This window comes from Telmatherina bonti (genome assembly GCF_933228915.1).
Source record: "Telmatherina bonti genome assembly, chromosome: 2".
NCBI classification, from domain to species: Eukaryota; Metazoa; Chordata; class Actinopteri; order Atheriniformes; family Telmatherinidae; genus Telmatherina; species Telmatherina bonti.
In genome coordinates this window covers 31,531,324-31,544,235 of record NC_136620.1, presented here as the reverse complement: position 1 = coordinate 31,544,235, position 12,912 = coordinate 31,531,324, and the positions used below count along the sequence as shown (strand labels likewise).

At 39.5% G+C, this 12,912-nt stretch overlaps 1 protein-coding gene across 1 annotated transcript in view; it reads left to right on the top strand.

Annotated features, from left to right (window-relative positions):
- Positions 1 to 278: 278 nt before the first annotated feature.
- Positions 279 to 12,912, top strand: part of igf1ra (insulin-like growth factor 1a receptor) — a gene marked incomplete at its 5' end in the record, with an annotated part of 70,765 nt that continues 58,131 nt past the window's right edge. The window contains 2 exons of the mRNA XM_079250678.1: positions 279 to 384; positions 9,947 to 10,510. Of these exons, the coding sequence (XP_079106804.1) occupies positions 279 to 384; positions 9,947 to 10,510 (670 nt within the window). The remainder of the gene's footprint in view (positions 385 to 9,946; positions 10,511 to 12,912) is intronic.

The following is a 12,912-nucleotide window of genomic DNA, read 5'->3' as shown; positions in this document are numbered from 1 at the left end:
GATTGGCAAAAATAGCAAACTGTTTTAGATTTTTTGCTTCTTTTTTTTTTTTTTTTAAATCAAAGGAATTCCCAGCACCAACAACTTAAATCAAACCCTGATAGAAGCGCAACTTCGCATCTACAGGCTGCCAAAGAGTAGCCTTTGAGGATACAATCTTTTTTTTTTTTTTTTTTTTTAATTTTTATAAACAAGCTCTCTTGTGAGAAACTGATGTGTACAACTCTGTTTAATTTCGGTTTCAAACAGACATCTATGTTATTTTTAAGAAGAAAATGATGATCTGGAACGCTAGATTACTAACATCGATGGGCAGCCTGACCTTGTTTTGGGGTCTGATGCTCTCTTTCTCCACTATCTGCATATGGTCCACAAACGGAGAGAGTAAGTATTTTATTTCAGCTCATAGTTTTACGAAATGCACTGCTTTAAACTGGAGAGGCCTGATGGAGAGGCACGATGCGCTTTTACTCGCAGTTTGACCTCATGTAGACTAGCCTATAAATATATTTAAAAGCGTTAAGGTGACTTGTGATGTACCAGTGAGACTGGATGTCTTTTAGGTATAATTGGATAGATTGTTAATTGTATTTGGGCTTTAGGATGTGATGTAACAAAGCCAGCGAGGAGCGGCTTTAGAAGACCATGTGGTAGCCTACAGCCGCCGTGAGAAAAGATGCACACCACCACAATAAATACGCAAAATAATTCGATCCAACAAAGACTTCCTGATCATTTTTAAAGCCGGGAGGAAATCTCAAGTGACACCGGCTTGATTTTGAGCGTCAGACGCGCAAACGGGATGGTAATAAATCCTGAGCGTGGAGCTGAAGGTTACTACGACCATGTGGCCATTTTGCATTTTTGTCGAGTGGCGTCGACGCGCACGAGAAGCCGAAATCAGACGATCATTTGCTGCTTGTAACGCCGGCGAACACACACAGCCGACAATGCTGTGGAACAGTCGCAAAAATAGGAACAGTAACTTATAAAGCGTAGGGCAGGTAGTCAGATATCTATGTATATGTGCAAATTATTGGTTAGAATTCAGGAGCTTCTGATTTAAGCTTGTTTTCTCATATTTGATGCTGATGTCTTGTGGACTGATGATGCTCAGGAATAAATGGATGATTATAGATGAAAATCCCTTTATTGCAAACATTTGAAGAGGTTACATGACGCTGTTAAGTAACACAAAGGGAGAGGTCAGGGTTTTTCTTTCCTTTTTTTCGTTTTGGACAATTTTAGTGTTTTTATCAGCTTTTCTGTTCGGGTGATTTATACACAGAAAAATGTGAACTTCCTATGATAGTGTCACACAGATTTAGCTTTTATTACAATTTTTACAACATTACAATATTTGAAACAACCTAATGAAAATGTTCCAGGTTATAGGCTACAGTTTTTTGGTTTTAGATTAGGCTATAATAATCAGGTTTGTCTCTAAAGTTTTGAACTTATTATCTAAGACGAGATATTAGTCGGTTTTTTTTAAATCCTCTGATGTAATCTGTTTTTAACAGCTTTTTATTTTGCCAATACTTACCAGTGAAGGTCTGTAAGGGGTCTCTCTCCATTGGTTATTGTACAGTTTAACATTAGTGTGTAACTGGTTGTTGATTAATCAGCTTTTCCGTGAAAACTCTCTAAATACCATATTGAGCAGCAGAGAGCAACTAATCTGTCTTTAAAGAACTTTAGTTCTAAAAAAAACAACAACAATAACAAAGCAAACTTAAGCTATTAGTGGAACCGGTTCTCCTAAAATGACTAATTTGTGGTTCCTGTTTTGATATGTTTTTTCTTAAGTGGTACAGTTTGCATTAAATCCAACAGCTAAGAGATTAAAATAGTTATAAACTGAGTTTTAGTTTTCAGAGACACGTCTGTTTGTGACACATTTAGTAATGTTTTGACGAAGCCCGACACTGATAATATATCTCTTTAAACAACTAACTGGGTGTTTCTTAAGACCCGAGATTATACTTGTGTGTGTGTGTGTGTGACGTGGAGGTGTGTTTGCCATCAGCCCCACAAGCTTTTTATGTTTCCTAGGTGGGGATGTCTGGATTTGAAAAGAAGGCATTCAGATTGGTGTCTATTGATATTTAAAATGATGAAAAAACATAGCTGATCCCCTCTTGAGATCTATGAGAAACCCATAAATGTGTTTGGGATCCAAAATGTTGCCCTCAGATTTCAGCCTTGGAGAATTCCCGGACAGACTACGGAGTTTACCACCTGAGGATGATGTTTACTTTACTTTACAGCTGTAGAGGTCAGATTTTCAAACTTTTATCGTCATTTACTGGAAAATCCCACATATCCAATTACTCTGTTTTGAGGTCGAAAACTTTCATTTTGATGATAAAATGATTGCAATCTCATTTTAAACTTTCACCACAGTCAACTTGCCAAACCACGGCTTCCTAGTGTGTAGCATCTGTAAAGAAGGGGAGAACGATGGGACACAGAGCTGTGAACAGAGAAATAGATTGGAAAGTGCATTTTTGCACCAAGTAACAGTCGACTGGAATAGTTGGTGGGATGTAGGCTGGTTTATTGGTTTTTGCCTATCGTACAGAGTGGTCTCCTGCCTGGAGTGATGCGCTTTACTTCATCACTTGGCAGCACTATTGTTCGTTATAAATAGATGTGTCACCAGCAACATTGGCGCAGAGGTTGTGTGAGTACAGGCACCCTCTGTCCTGTTCCGTGAGGGCACACCAGTGTTCCTGTTCAGATATTTATGAAAGCATATGTTGCCCAGGAAAAGCTGAATGGCAGAATAAATAATCAAACATCAGCGGGCATTGTGTTTGACAGGCATGTCTCCTCCACCACCGTTTCCCTTTGGGGTTTTGGCGAACTGCAGCTCAGCTCTCCGTGTCCTGACAGAGGCAAGTGCCTCGGCGTGACCGCTGTCACTCTGCTCCAAGGTGCCCCCGCTTTACTTTGCGACTGAGGCGGCGCATCCCCTGCCTTCTCTCTTCACTGCATCTGTCCACACCCACCCCCCTCCCCACACCCACCTGAGCCATGGCTTGAAAGCAGAATGCCTTGTCACAGCCAAGGCCAAAAAGTGCAGCAAGTGTACATGACGAGTGTATTATGGAGTTTTCTGTGTACCGCAGCAGTTCTACGTGACATCCTGAGTCGGTGCCCCTGAGTGGGGATGTGAAAGTGTGTCACTGGGCTAGTTTTGGAGTGTGCATTCAAATGTTCTCCTTTAGCTCCTCCAGGCTGGCAGCTGAGGTTGATGATGCTTAATTAAACACTTTATTTCAAGCAGGACGTCATCGGATTCGCTCACATGCAGACTCTGACCAAACTACATCGTCGCTGAACGCAGGTTTAATGGCCTGTGGAAAATATGTGTCATGATGGTAAATGTTAGCTTCCCTAATGGATCAGAGGAAATCCGTCTGAACCCGGATAGATCCTGAATGAAGAATTCGGCATCCAAAGATCATTTTTCCTCTGCTGTTTCCAGAAAAAACCATTTGCTCCATTTTATTCACGATGTTGTCAACTGTTTGTTTGTTTTGAGACTCAGGAATTTTTTTTATAGAGGCTCCAGATTGAGGCAAAATCATTAATCATATCTTGGTCCAATTATATGAATTCTGCAGAGCACAACTTCCTTTTTGTTTAATTATTTGAATCACTTTGTTCATTTTTTATTTTTAGTTTTATTTTCTTCCTCCTTTTGCATGATTTACAAATGTCTTAAAGTATCATCAAGCGCATTCATTTGCAAAATGAGGTCACTGCAGCATGTAATGCTGCTCACCTCCTGCCCCCCCCCCCCCCCCCCCCCCCCCCCCCCGGCCTCATTTCGGGTGAGGGGGAGTCCTTGTATTAGGGTTGTTATGAAGCCGAGTGTAGAGTTACTGTTTGGGGTTTCGGTGATATCTGAGACCCAGTGTTTGAGGTAAGGTCCGCTGAGTGGAAGCGGCCCACTGGACCGGTGGTCAGATGACTTCCAGTATGCAGGGGATTAGAGCCGGTTGATGTGGCAGGTGCAAGGTGATGTGACAGCACAGTGACGAGCTCCCTCACAGTTGGAACTTAATTTTAGACAACAGTGTGGTGCTCAGCGTACGTCAGGATTTGTACAATTCCAAAATGTGACGAAAAAGTTCCTTTTTTTTTAATTGATTGATTTATTTATTTATTTTTATTTTTTTGCATGCATGTACCACATACAAAAATGTTTGTGGTTTCCCATTCATTTCTTTAAACTGGTTACTCTGGAGAAGACTGACATTTACACACAAGTATAATAATCACTGAAAAGTATTATAGATAAATGCAATCTCAGTTTTTACAACAGTTTTACAGCTGGATGTCTGCAAAAGGATCCTGATAAGTGCTTTCCCAGAATGATCAGTTTGCAGCCCTTTTACTAAAAAGAACATGCATGAGATCTAGATTTCAATCTTCCGTGTCTGTCGGCCCTAACAGTGGCAAAATGTATTATTTACACGTGCGGCATGTTTACTGGATCAGAGTCCGATTTTATGGGACGGTAAGACAAACGGCGATCGTTAGTCTTGGTTTAGTGTTTAACGGAAGGTGTGCTGGGTTGTGTTATGCCTGCGCTTGTGCAGGTGTGTATGCGTGCGTTTGTGTGGTGACATCTCCACAGAGGGGCAGGGCAAGGTTTATCAATCATAAACATGAGCGGACGGATCACCTTACGCTGTGAAGATATGTGTGTTTACTCAGCAGTGTGAAGAGTAAATAGTCTCAGAAGGGAGAAGACGGACGTGTGCGGGATTATCGTCCCTCGTGGACGCTTGTGCTGACGTATAGTTCATGTAATGATAAATAAAATATTTGGTGATTTCATTTTATTCAGTCACTTTAAAGCAAGAGAATTGTTTGCAACGAGAGAAGCACAAAGGCTTAGTTCAAAAGAAAATCCTTCTCACTCTTATTTTTTTTTTTTCTTTTCTACAAGGAAATACCAGGAATTCCTGGTACTTAACAAGCCTAATGGGCAAAATAAGGCAGCTACAAAAAGCAGTCGTCATTCCTCGCTTTAATCGTGTCACTGCTCCAGAACTTTTCAAGCATATACAGCCCAGAAATGCATTAGAGGATGATGTTTTCTGTTTGTTGCAGTTTTGCATCATGATGGCTTCACTTGGCTGAAATCTTATCTTTCCCTGGCCAGACGCCCCCCCCCATTTTATTAATGCCCTCATCAGGAAGTGGAGCCTAGAGCTTCTCTTTACTAACAAACAAATTAGTCTTTGTATTTGAGTAGCTCCACCTCTCCTCCCACTCTCCCCGGCTGCTGGAGAAGCTGGAAGAAAATTCTGAATGAAACAAAGAAGACATGCAGCTCGATGGCTCACAAGTGGAGCCCAGGGGCATTGGTGTTGATTGGAGAAAAGCAAATACTATTTTCTGCTGGAGTAATTGTTTCCGTTCTAAATTTGGGGAAGTGAAACAGCCCATCAGGAACAAATATACCCCATTCAGCCCCATAAATGATGTAACTTCTGTATTTTGGGCAGATTAGTTTCGAACAAAAGCTTGTGGAGGCGTTTTGGGTGCTTGTAGATATTAGGGTTGAATGTTTGTCAAAATCTTTACGTCGATGCCATTTTTGTGTGATTCCTTTTGTTATTTATCAACATGGAGCACGGCCTGGTGGGCACATCTTTTGATTAGGATTGAAATCTGACACTGATTTAAGCCGTCTGTATGATTACATGGTTTGTTGAAAAGAATCAAAGATTATAGGAGTTTATTTTTTATCCCCTTCAAACGATCTGTATTTAAACATACCATTAAAAAAAATCACCATTCTATATCAGACAATCTGTCCTTTTTTAACACAAAATCAGTACCAGTTTTACTGTCAGCTGACGTGGGTAAATAATGACATATACGTTGCGTTCCTGCAGAACACATGTTGTCAAAATCTTTGTTGAAAAATGTGTTACTGTGCATTGGCTCCAGTGTGCTCACTGTTGTCAATGTTTCACTGGCCTTCAGTAACGTTCCTACCTTTGTTTTAATTTAAAAAAAAAAATGCTTCTGAAAACTGTTTGGATCCTTCCTTCCTTGCCAAACAAAGCTTCATTGTTTTACATCCTCAAATGGAAATATTATTTCATGCATTTTCTTTTTAAAAATTTTTTTTTTTATTACTATTGGATTATTGTAATGCACTAAACACATCTTATCATGTCAGCAAAACCACCTAGAAAGGTTGCAAGTTGCTCAAAATGCTGCTGCAAGGCTTCTGACAAAATCCCTCCTATTTTTCACATCCTACTCCTATCTTGATTCAGCTGCACAGGCTTCTGGTTTATTTGAGAGTGAAATTTAAAATTCTTTCACTGCCTTGGAGAGCGCTTCACAGATATGCCCCAGGGTTTATCAAAGGGTCTCTGCACTCATATCTTCCATGCTGGTCCATGAGGTCCTGTGACCAGAATCGTCAATATGGAGAAACCCCCTTTTGTTCAGTGGCCCCTCAGACTCTGGAACTTTCTTCCCTTACACTTGAGATTGGTGGACTGTGGTTGCTTTTGAGATCTACTTTTTATTCATTTCACTTGTTTTTATGTATTGTTCTGCCTGCGAGGAACTTTGTGATTTTTTTTTTTACATTTTAAAAGTTGCTATACAAAGTTTTGCTTACTTTACTTACCTAGTGTAGAAAACAAACCCCTCTTATTGGACAAGCTCTGTGGCTGTGTCACTACATCAGCGTCCTAAGCTGCTTTAAGAACATAACAGGTTTAACTAAGGAGCTCATATGTCAAGGCATTTCCTGGGCCGGTTGTAAAAACTTCTTTAAGACTGTTCAAAAATAATGTTGTGTGAATGTGTAGACGCATCATCTTATTACATATATATTCATAAAGGGGTAGAACTCATAAATCTAAATATCTAAATAATTAAAGACTTAGTAAATAATCTTGAAAGAAAAAAAAAAGTAAATAATCTTGATTAATCACATTTTAATTGCATAACAATGTTTGCTCCAAAAAGCTTTTTTTTTTTTCAAAAATTTAAGTGAATGACTAACTAGAATACTACTCAAGCTCTATTAATGTCTGGAAAAATGCATTTCATTTTTAAACAGGAAATACAAAATAGTGTAGTTTTAAATACTTTAACAGCTTCACTTTTTTCCATTTAAGTCTATGATGTGTTACAGTACGTTTAACCTTTAAAATGGTTTAATCTACATTCCTCATTAATAGGCATTAATATCTGACCGTAAACCAAGGCGGGATCAGTTAATGTCAACTTCAGTCTGGTCACGCAGCAGAGGTGATCACCTGACTCCAGCTGGATGCAGCCAAAAAGCTTCCTGTAGTTCTTTTGGATGGGTGGGGTTTACGTTATGCCTGGACACAGATTAGAATAAACTACATGTTTTTTCAAGTTACTCTCCAGTCTCAAATATCACTATAAAAAGTAGCTGGACTTGTTGATAGTTGATTTTTTTTCTGTAAAGAAACTCATCAGAGGGTCTGAAATATAGCTAAATATAGTGTCAAAGTACAAAGTTAGTACCGTACTCAAAGTCTGCAGTACGCATCAGTGTAATCAACGAACCAGGAAATTGTGCACTCACAAACATTTTGTAATTAATTAATTGTTATTGATGCATTCAAATGGTTTAATTAATGATCTGTGTAAATATTGTCATTTTTAAGTTTTTGATTCATGAATCCCATTTAAAACAACACAAGTTGAACACTTTCACTGTACCGTAAAATCTCAGCCACCCAAGAGCAATAAAACAGTAAAAACACAATAGCAGCACTGGAGACCAATAAAATAATAAAATGCACACAATAAAACATGGGATGAAGTCAAGGTGTCAATTTTTGAATAATAATGCCAAAAAAAAAAGTGGCTCTAAAGTGAAGTCTCAAACCTTTCTAAAATGCTGTTTTATAATCGTATTAAAGTTCATGCACATGATAAATACATTATGTAAACACTGCAAAAGTGATGCTCAGCGGTGGGAAATTGGACAGCTTACTGGAAATAATGGCCATCACAGAGTGATTATTTTATGCACAATCTTGTCTTATTTCAAATATTCTAATTCTGCTTTGTCATTCATAGTCTTGAATCCTGTTTGAAAACAGCTTCTTTGCAAAACTTTCATGTTCATCTAAACATGAAAGCTTGACATTAAACGAGAAACATGTTTGCTGTTGGGGAAGCGCCATGAAAGTAGTCTCTGCACTGGTAACATTTACAGTTTACCCTTAACGTTACATCCTATTAGTAGTTGAAACTAGTCACATAAATGGACAAATGTGCACAAAAAATCTTATGTTTGACAACCTTGTTTCCAAAAAAATATTTGATGCTGCATGAAATGTAGAAATTGAACAAGATGTCAAATAATAAAACTGAAGGAGTTATTATATGAAAAGCAAATCTCAGAGGTTAAACCATTTGATAAGTAAAGATAGGGAAGATGGAGATTATTTTGTGGAGAAATCTCTGGACAGAAATGAGAGCTGTATTGAATCGCTGTGATCTGTGGGTTCTTAGGTGGCAGAGCATTAAAAACTGGCAATATTTTGGATTGGAAATCACTGTATGGGCTCAGGAACGCTGTCAGTGAACGCAACTCGTCTCAGTTTCCAGAAATGCAACCAAAATTCTTCTAAGCTAAGAAAAAACTACATAAAGAGGACTCAGAGAGGTTGTCACCTTCCTTCTGTTCCCAAGCTCATTTTAAGATGCATTTAAGTGCAGTGTGGTCTGGCAAAATTAAAACTCTGGAAATTATGGATACCACATCCTCTACTATAGAGGAAAGGCCTTCTTATTTGACATTGGTGCGCCATTAAAAAACCAGTAGCTATGATGGTATGGAGGACTTAGCTGAATTATCATGGTATTTTAAGTATAGGATTTATAAATGAACTGCTTTCATTTATATTTTACAGAGTTTCACTGGCATCCATCTGAGTCACAATACCAGATTGATAAAGCAATCAAAGTTTACTTTTTAAGCTGCTTTATTTCATGGTTGCTGGCAATGGAGCGTGTCGTTTGTTTTTTTTTGCTTCTTAGTCAATAATTGTCCACGCCTTCTTGTCAGCTTAGATGTAGGTAAATGTGTGACTGTGTCCTAACTTGATAATGGTGAACAAACGGTCCTGAAACCAGTATTTAGCAGTCATAACAAGGTTTTAAAGTGACGAGCAAGGTTTTGCTTTTTATATGTCTAAAAGTTTAATATTACAGTATTACTTTGTGTTCAAATGTGGACGTTACTGTGAGAGTTGATTGCCATTGATAATAAATGTTGTCTTTGCTGTTGAGGTTTGGATGTGTGTGTGTGTGTGTGTGTGTGTGTGTGTGTGTGTGTGTGTGTGTGTGTGTGTGTGTGTGTGTGTGTGTGTGGTGTCAGCCGATGCTCCCGGCACTGTGGTTTCAAGTGTTGTTTTCCGAGCTCAGAGAATTGGCTCACGCACACACTGAGGTTATTTGAGGTGACAGACAAAACATTTAACAGAGAAATGCAGCGTTCGCATCTGATGTGATACAGAAGGAGTGTCAACTTGTTAAATTCAAATCTCTGAGACTAAATAAATCTTCACCCATAAGAGAGTCTATGCTTTTTGTTACAGCTAAAAATACCAAAGAGATTGCCGATAACAGATCAACTTTTCTTATGCTGCATAGAAACTGGGTGTCCTTCTGCTGCACACTGTTTTACCCGGCTCTGTAAATCATTTTGCCATTTTAACAGGATTATATGTTTTCAGGGAGAGTAATTAAAAGTTTCGGCAAACACAGGCTACACACCAATCTAAATGTAGCCAAGCACTTGTAGTGCTTTCATTTCTGTTACAAATGTAACCCTAACAGCAGTTTCCTGTCAGTGTTGGGTTGATTTTTATGTTTATTGATTGTAATATTTCGTCTCTGTGTCTTCCAGTCTGTAGCCCCAGTATCGACATCCGAAATGACATCAGTGCATTCAAGCGATTGGAGAACTGTACGGTGGTGGAAGGCTACTTGCAGATCCTACTAATAAACGAGAAGACCAGCAACATCCACCAGGAAGTCTTCCGCTCCCTCAGCTTCCCCAAGTTGACCGTCATCACCGACTACCTGCTGCTCTTTCGCGTCTCAGGCTTGGATAGTCTCAGCGTGCTTTTCCCAAATCTGAGTGTCATCCGTGGTCGCATGCTCTTATTCAACTATGCTTTGGTGGTCTACGAGATGACTAGCCTGAAGGACATTGGCCTGTACAGCTTGAGGAACATCACCCGTGGAGCCATAAGAATTGAAAAGAACCCGGAGCTCTGCTACCTGGACTCGGTGGACTGGTCTCTAATTATGGATGCTGAAGTCAACAATGTTATCAGTGGGAACAAGCAGGCAAAGGAGTGCAGCAACGTCTGCCCCGGCATCATGGAGGAAAGCCCTCTTTGTCAGAGGACTTCCTTCAATAAGAACAATGACTACCGCTGCTGGACCTCCAATCAGTGCCAGAAAGGTAACGTAGAGTCTCTTCTGTTTCCATTTCCAGAGCAGACAGAGCTGCAGGCAAAACACTTAAGTTCAAGAGCGGCGAGGTTTATGCACCGTTCTGAATTCCAAGTAAATGCAGATGCGACTTTGATCTTTGATGGTGGTTTGCAGTCTCACAAACATTCTATAATTGTGCATATCTTTACCAGCAATCGAGCCCCGTAAATCTACGCAGTGTATGCAGGGTTTTTCCATCATTTCCGTCAGGCTGCAGGATTGTCCGTGGGCCAGTGCAAACATTTCCTCTCTGTTCATTACAGAGACCTTGTCTTTAGATCATGTTATTTGTGGAATGAAGGATAGCTGCAATACAGAGCACCAGGTATTAGAGAGACAAACTCAGCTGAAGTTAAAGTACCTTTGGCAAGAAATGAGGTAGTCTACCAGTCTGAACCATGTCAGCTAAATATTTGCTTGGGGGACATTTAGCTATTTATGAAAAGGGGTATATTGAGGATTTTAAGGAGAGGTGATTCTTGTCATACTTCAGCCCAGTGGCATGCTGATGCACTAAAAAAAAAAGTTCAGGTAAGGGTCATATTATGTGTATATGTGCAGGTTTGATGTGTATTTGATGCTGACATTAGGTTTATTTCAGTCATTTAACTTTTTTGGTGACTATTGAAACTTCATATGGTCATTGTAATTTCTAAATGTATTCAGTTAGATCAGTTTGTGATATCAAATCAGATGCTGGAGCTGATAGTCGTCTCATTCCTTATTTAAACTGCTTTGCAGAGCAACCAAAGCTGAGCTGTTGGTGAGGCTTCTTCTAGAAATGGTGCGCTGCTTTCTCGCATAATCCAGCCATTCTTTTTATAGGTCTACAAAAATGTTCTTGCCTGCGTTGCTATTCATGCCACTATGTTTCCAATATCACATCTGAGCTGTTTCCTTAAGCTATCCACACAATGTTTCAAACTGTTTTTCCCCCTGCAGTTTCACAAGGAGCATTGTTTAAATACAAAAGACCCCATTGAGTTTTATCAGAGACTCAAATTCCTTCACAGACTGCACTTAAAAATAGCACTTGATGGGAAAACAGTGGAAGGGTAATCACAGAGATGTAGAATAAGTTGTTGATGTGCCAGAAGAAGTCATATTCCAAATATAATTGACTTATGTTAGGAGCATCCCAGTGGTTGACAGATTAAAGGAAAAACCTGAAGATTATTACAGAGTATAGATCTTTGTCTTACGGATCGGGTCCACTTGCCTCCTCAAGGGAAGCTTCAACACAAATCAATGTAAATTTGATGGCCTTTATCCACTTATGACACATTTCTGTGTTTGTGGGACAATGCCTCCATCCATAGAGCATTAAAGGTCACCGAATGGTTTGAAGGGCAGGAATCATAAACTGTAATGCTCACTGCCATAGAATTTAAATCAATTTGGGACACTTTGGACTGACATGTTGACACAGCACTCTCCACAACCACATTAAAAACAACAAATAAGTCCTTTTTTAAAAAAAAAAAAAGAAAAAGAAAATGGTGTCAGTTGTGTGGTTGTGTTTTCTGTTATCTCATTAAAGTGAAATAATTGTGGGAACATGTTCCTACATTTATGTTGTTTATTTTTTAGACCTGTTTGCATCTCCAATGGTTGATTCTGATTCACAAACACCCCCCTTCATTCTGTAGAATCCTGCAGAACAAATAGTGGAAATGAAACATGCGTCTTTCCCCCTGTGATCACGTCTGTCTCTGTAGGAAAGCTATGGTGTTAATTGTTTGCCTCTGTTTATTCTTGGATGCAGAGACCCTCTGGAGCTTCCTGCATGGTTGAATGTTTGTGTGCTTGCACAACTGCCTGTATAGATTAAGAAGTGGTTCAGTCCCCTTTTGAATTTTCATTTCCATTGTGGTGCATTGTGAAAGGTGCAGTCTTATGCCTGTATAGTCACGTCGCTGCTTCCCACAGTTGATGCTTTGTGGTGAAACTTTCCTCTCACACAGCAGACTTGAGAAACGGAGCAGATTTGTTTAAACCAACTCACCTCTCTCAAGCTCCAGGTTGATTTCAGGGTAAATGCGTTCATCTGCAGGGTCTTCAGGTCTCAAGGAGAGCTATAGAGATATTAAAAATGAATGTAAATAAAACGAATAAAGCTCAAGCAATAATAGGATGGACTGAAGCTTGAACAGGGTAGCAAAGATCTCTGTGTCCCAGACTTTCTGCTTGTTTTTGTTTTTGTTTGTTGGTTTTTTTAAGGTCTGATGTCTCTGTTTGTCTCTTTCCTGCTTAAGATTCCTCCTCTCATCTCTCCACCCCTCTGCATAATTGCCTTGTTTTTCTCGAGTACAGATGTTCCTTCAAGGGCATGCAGTGGTTTTAAAGTCAATACGGCCTGGTCTCCTCTTT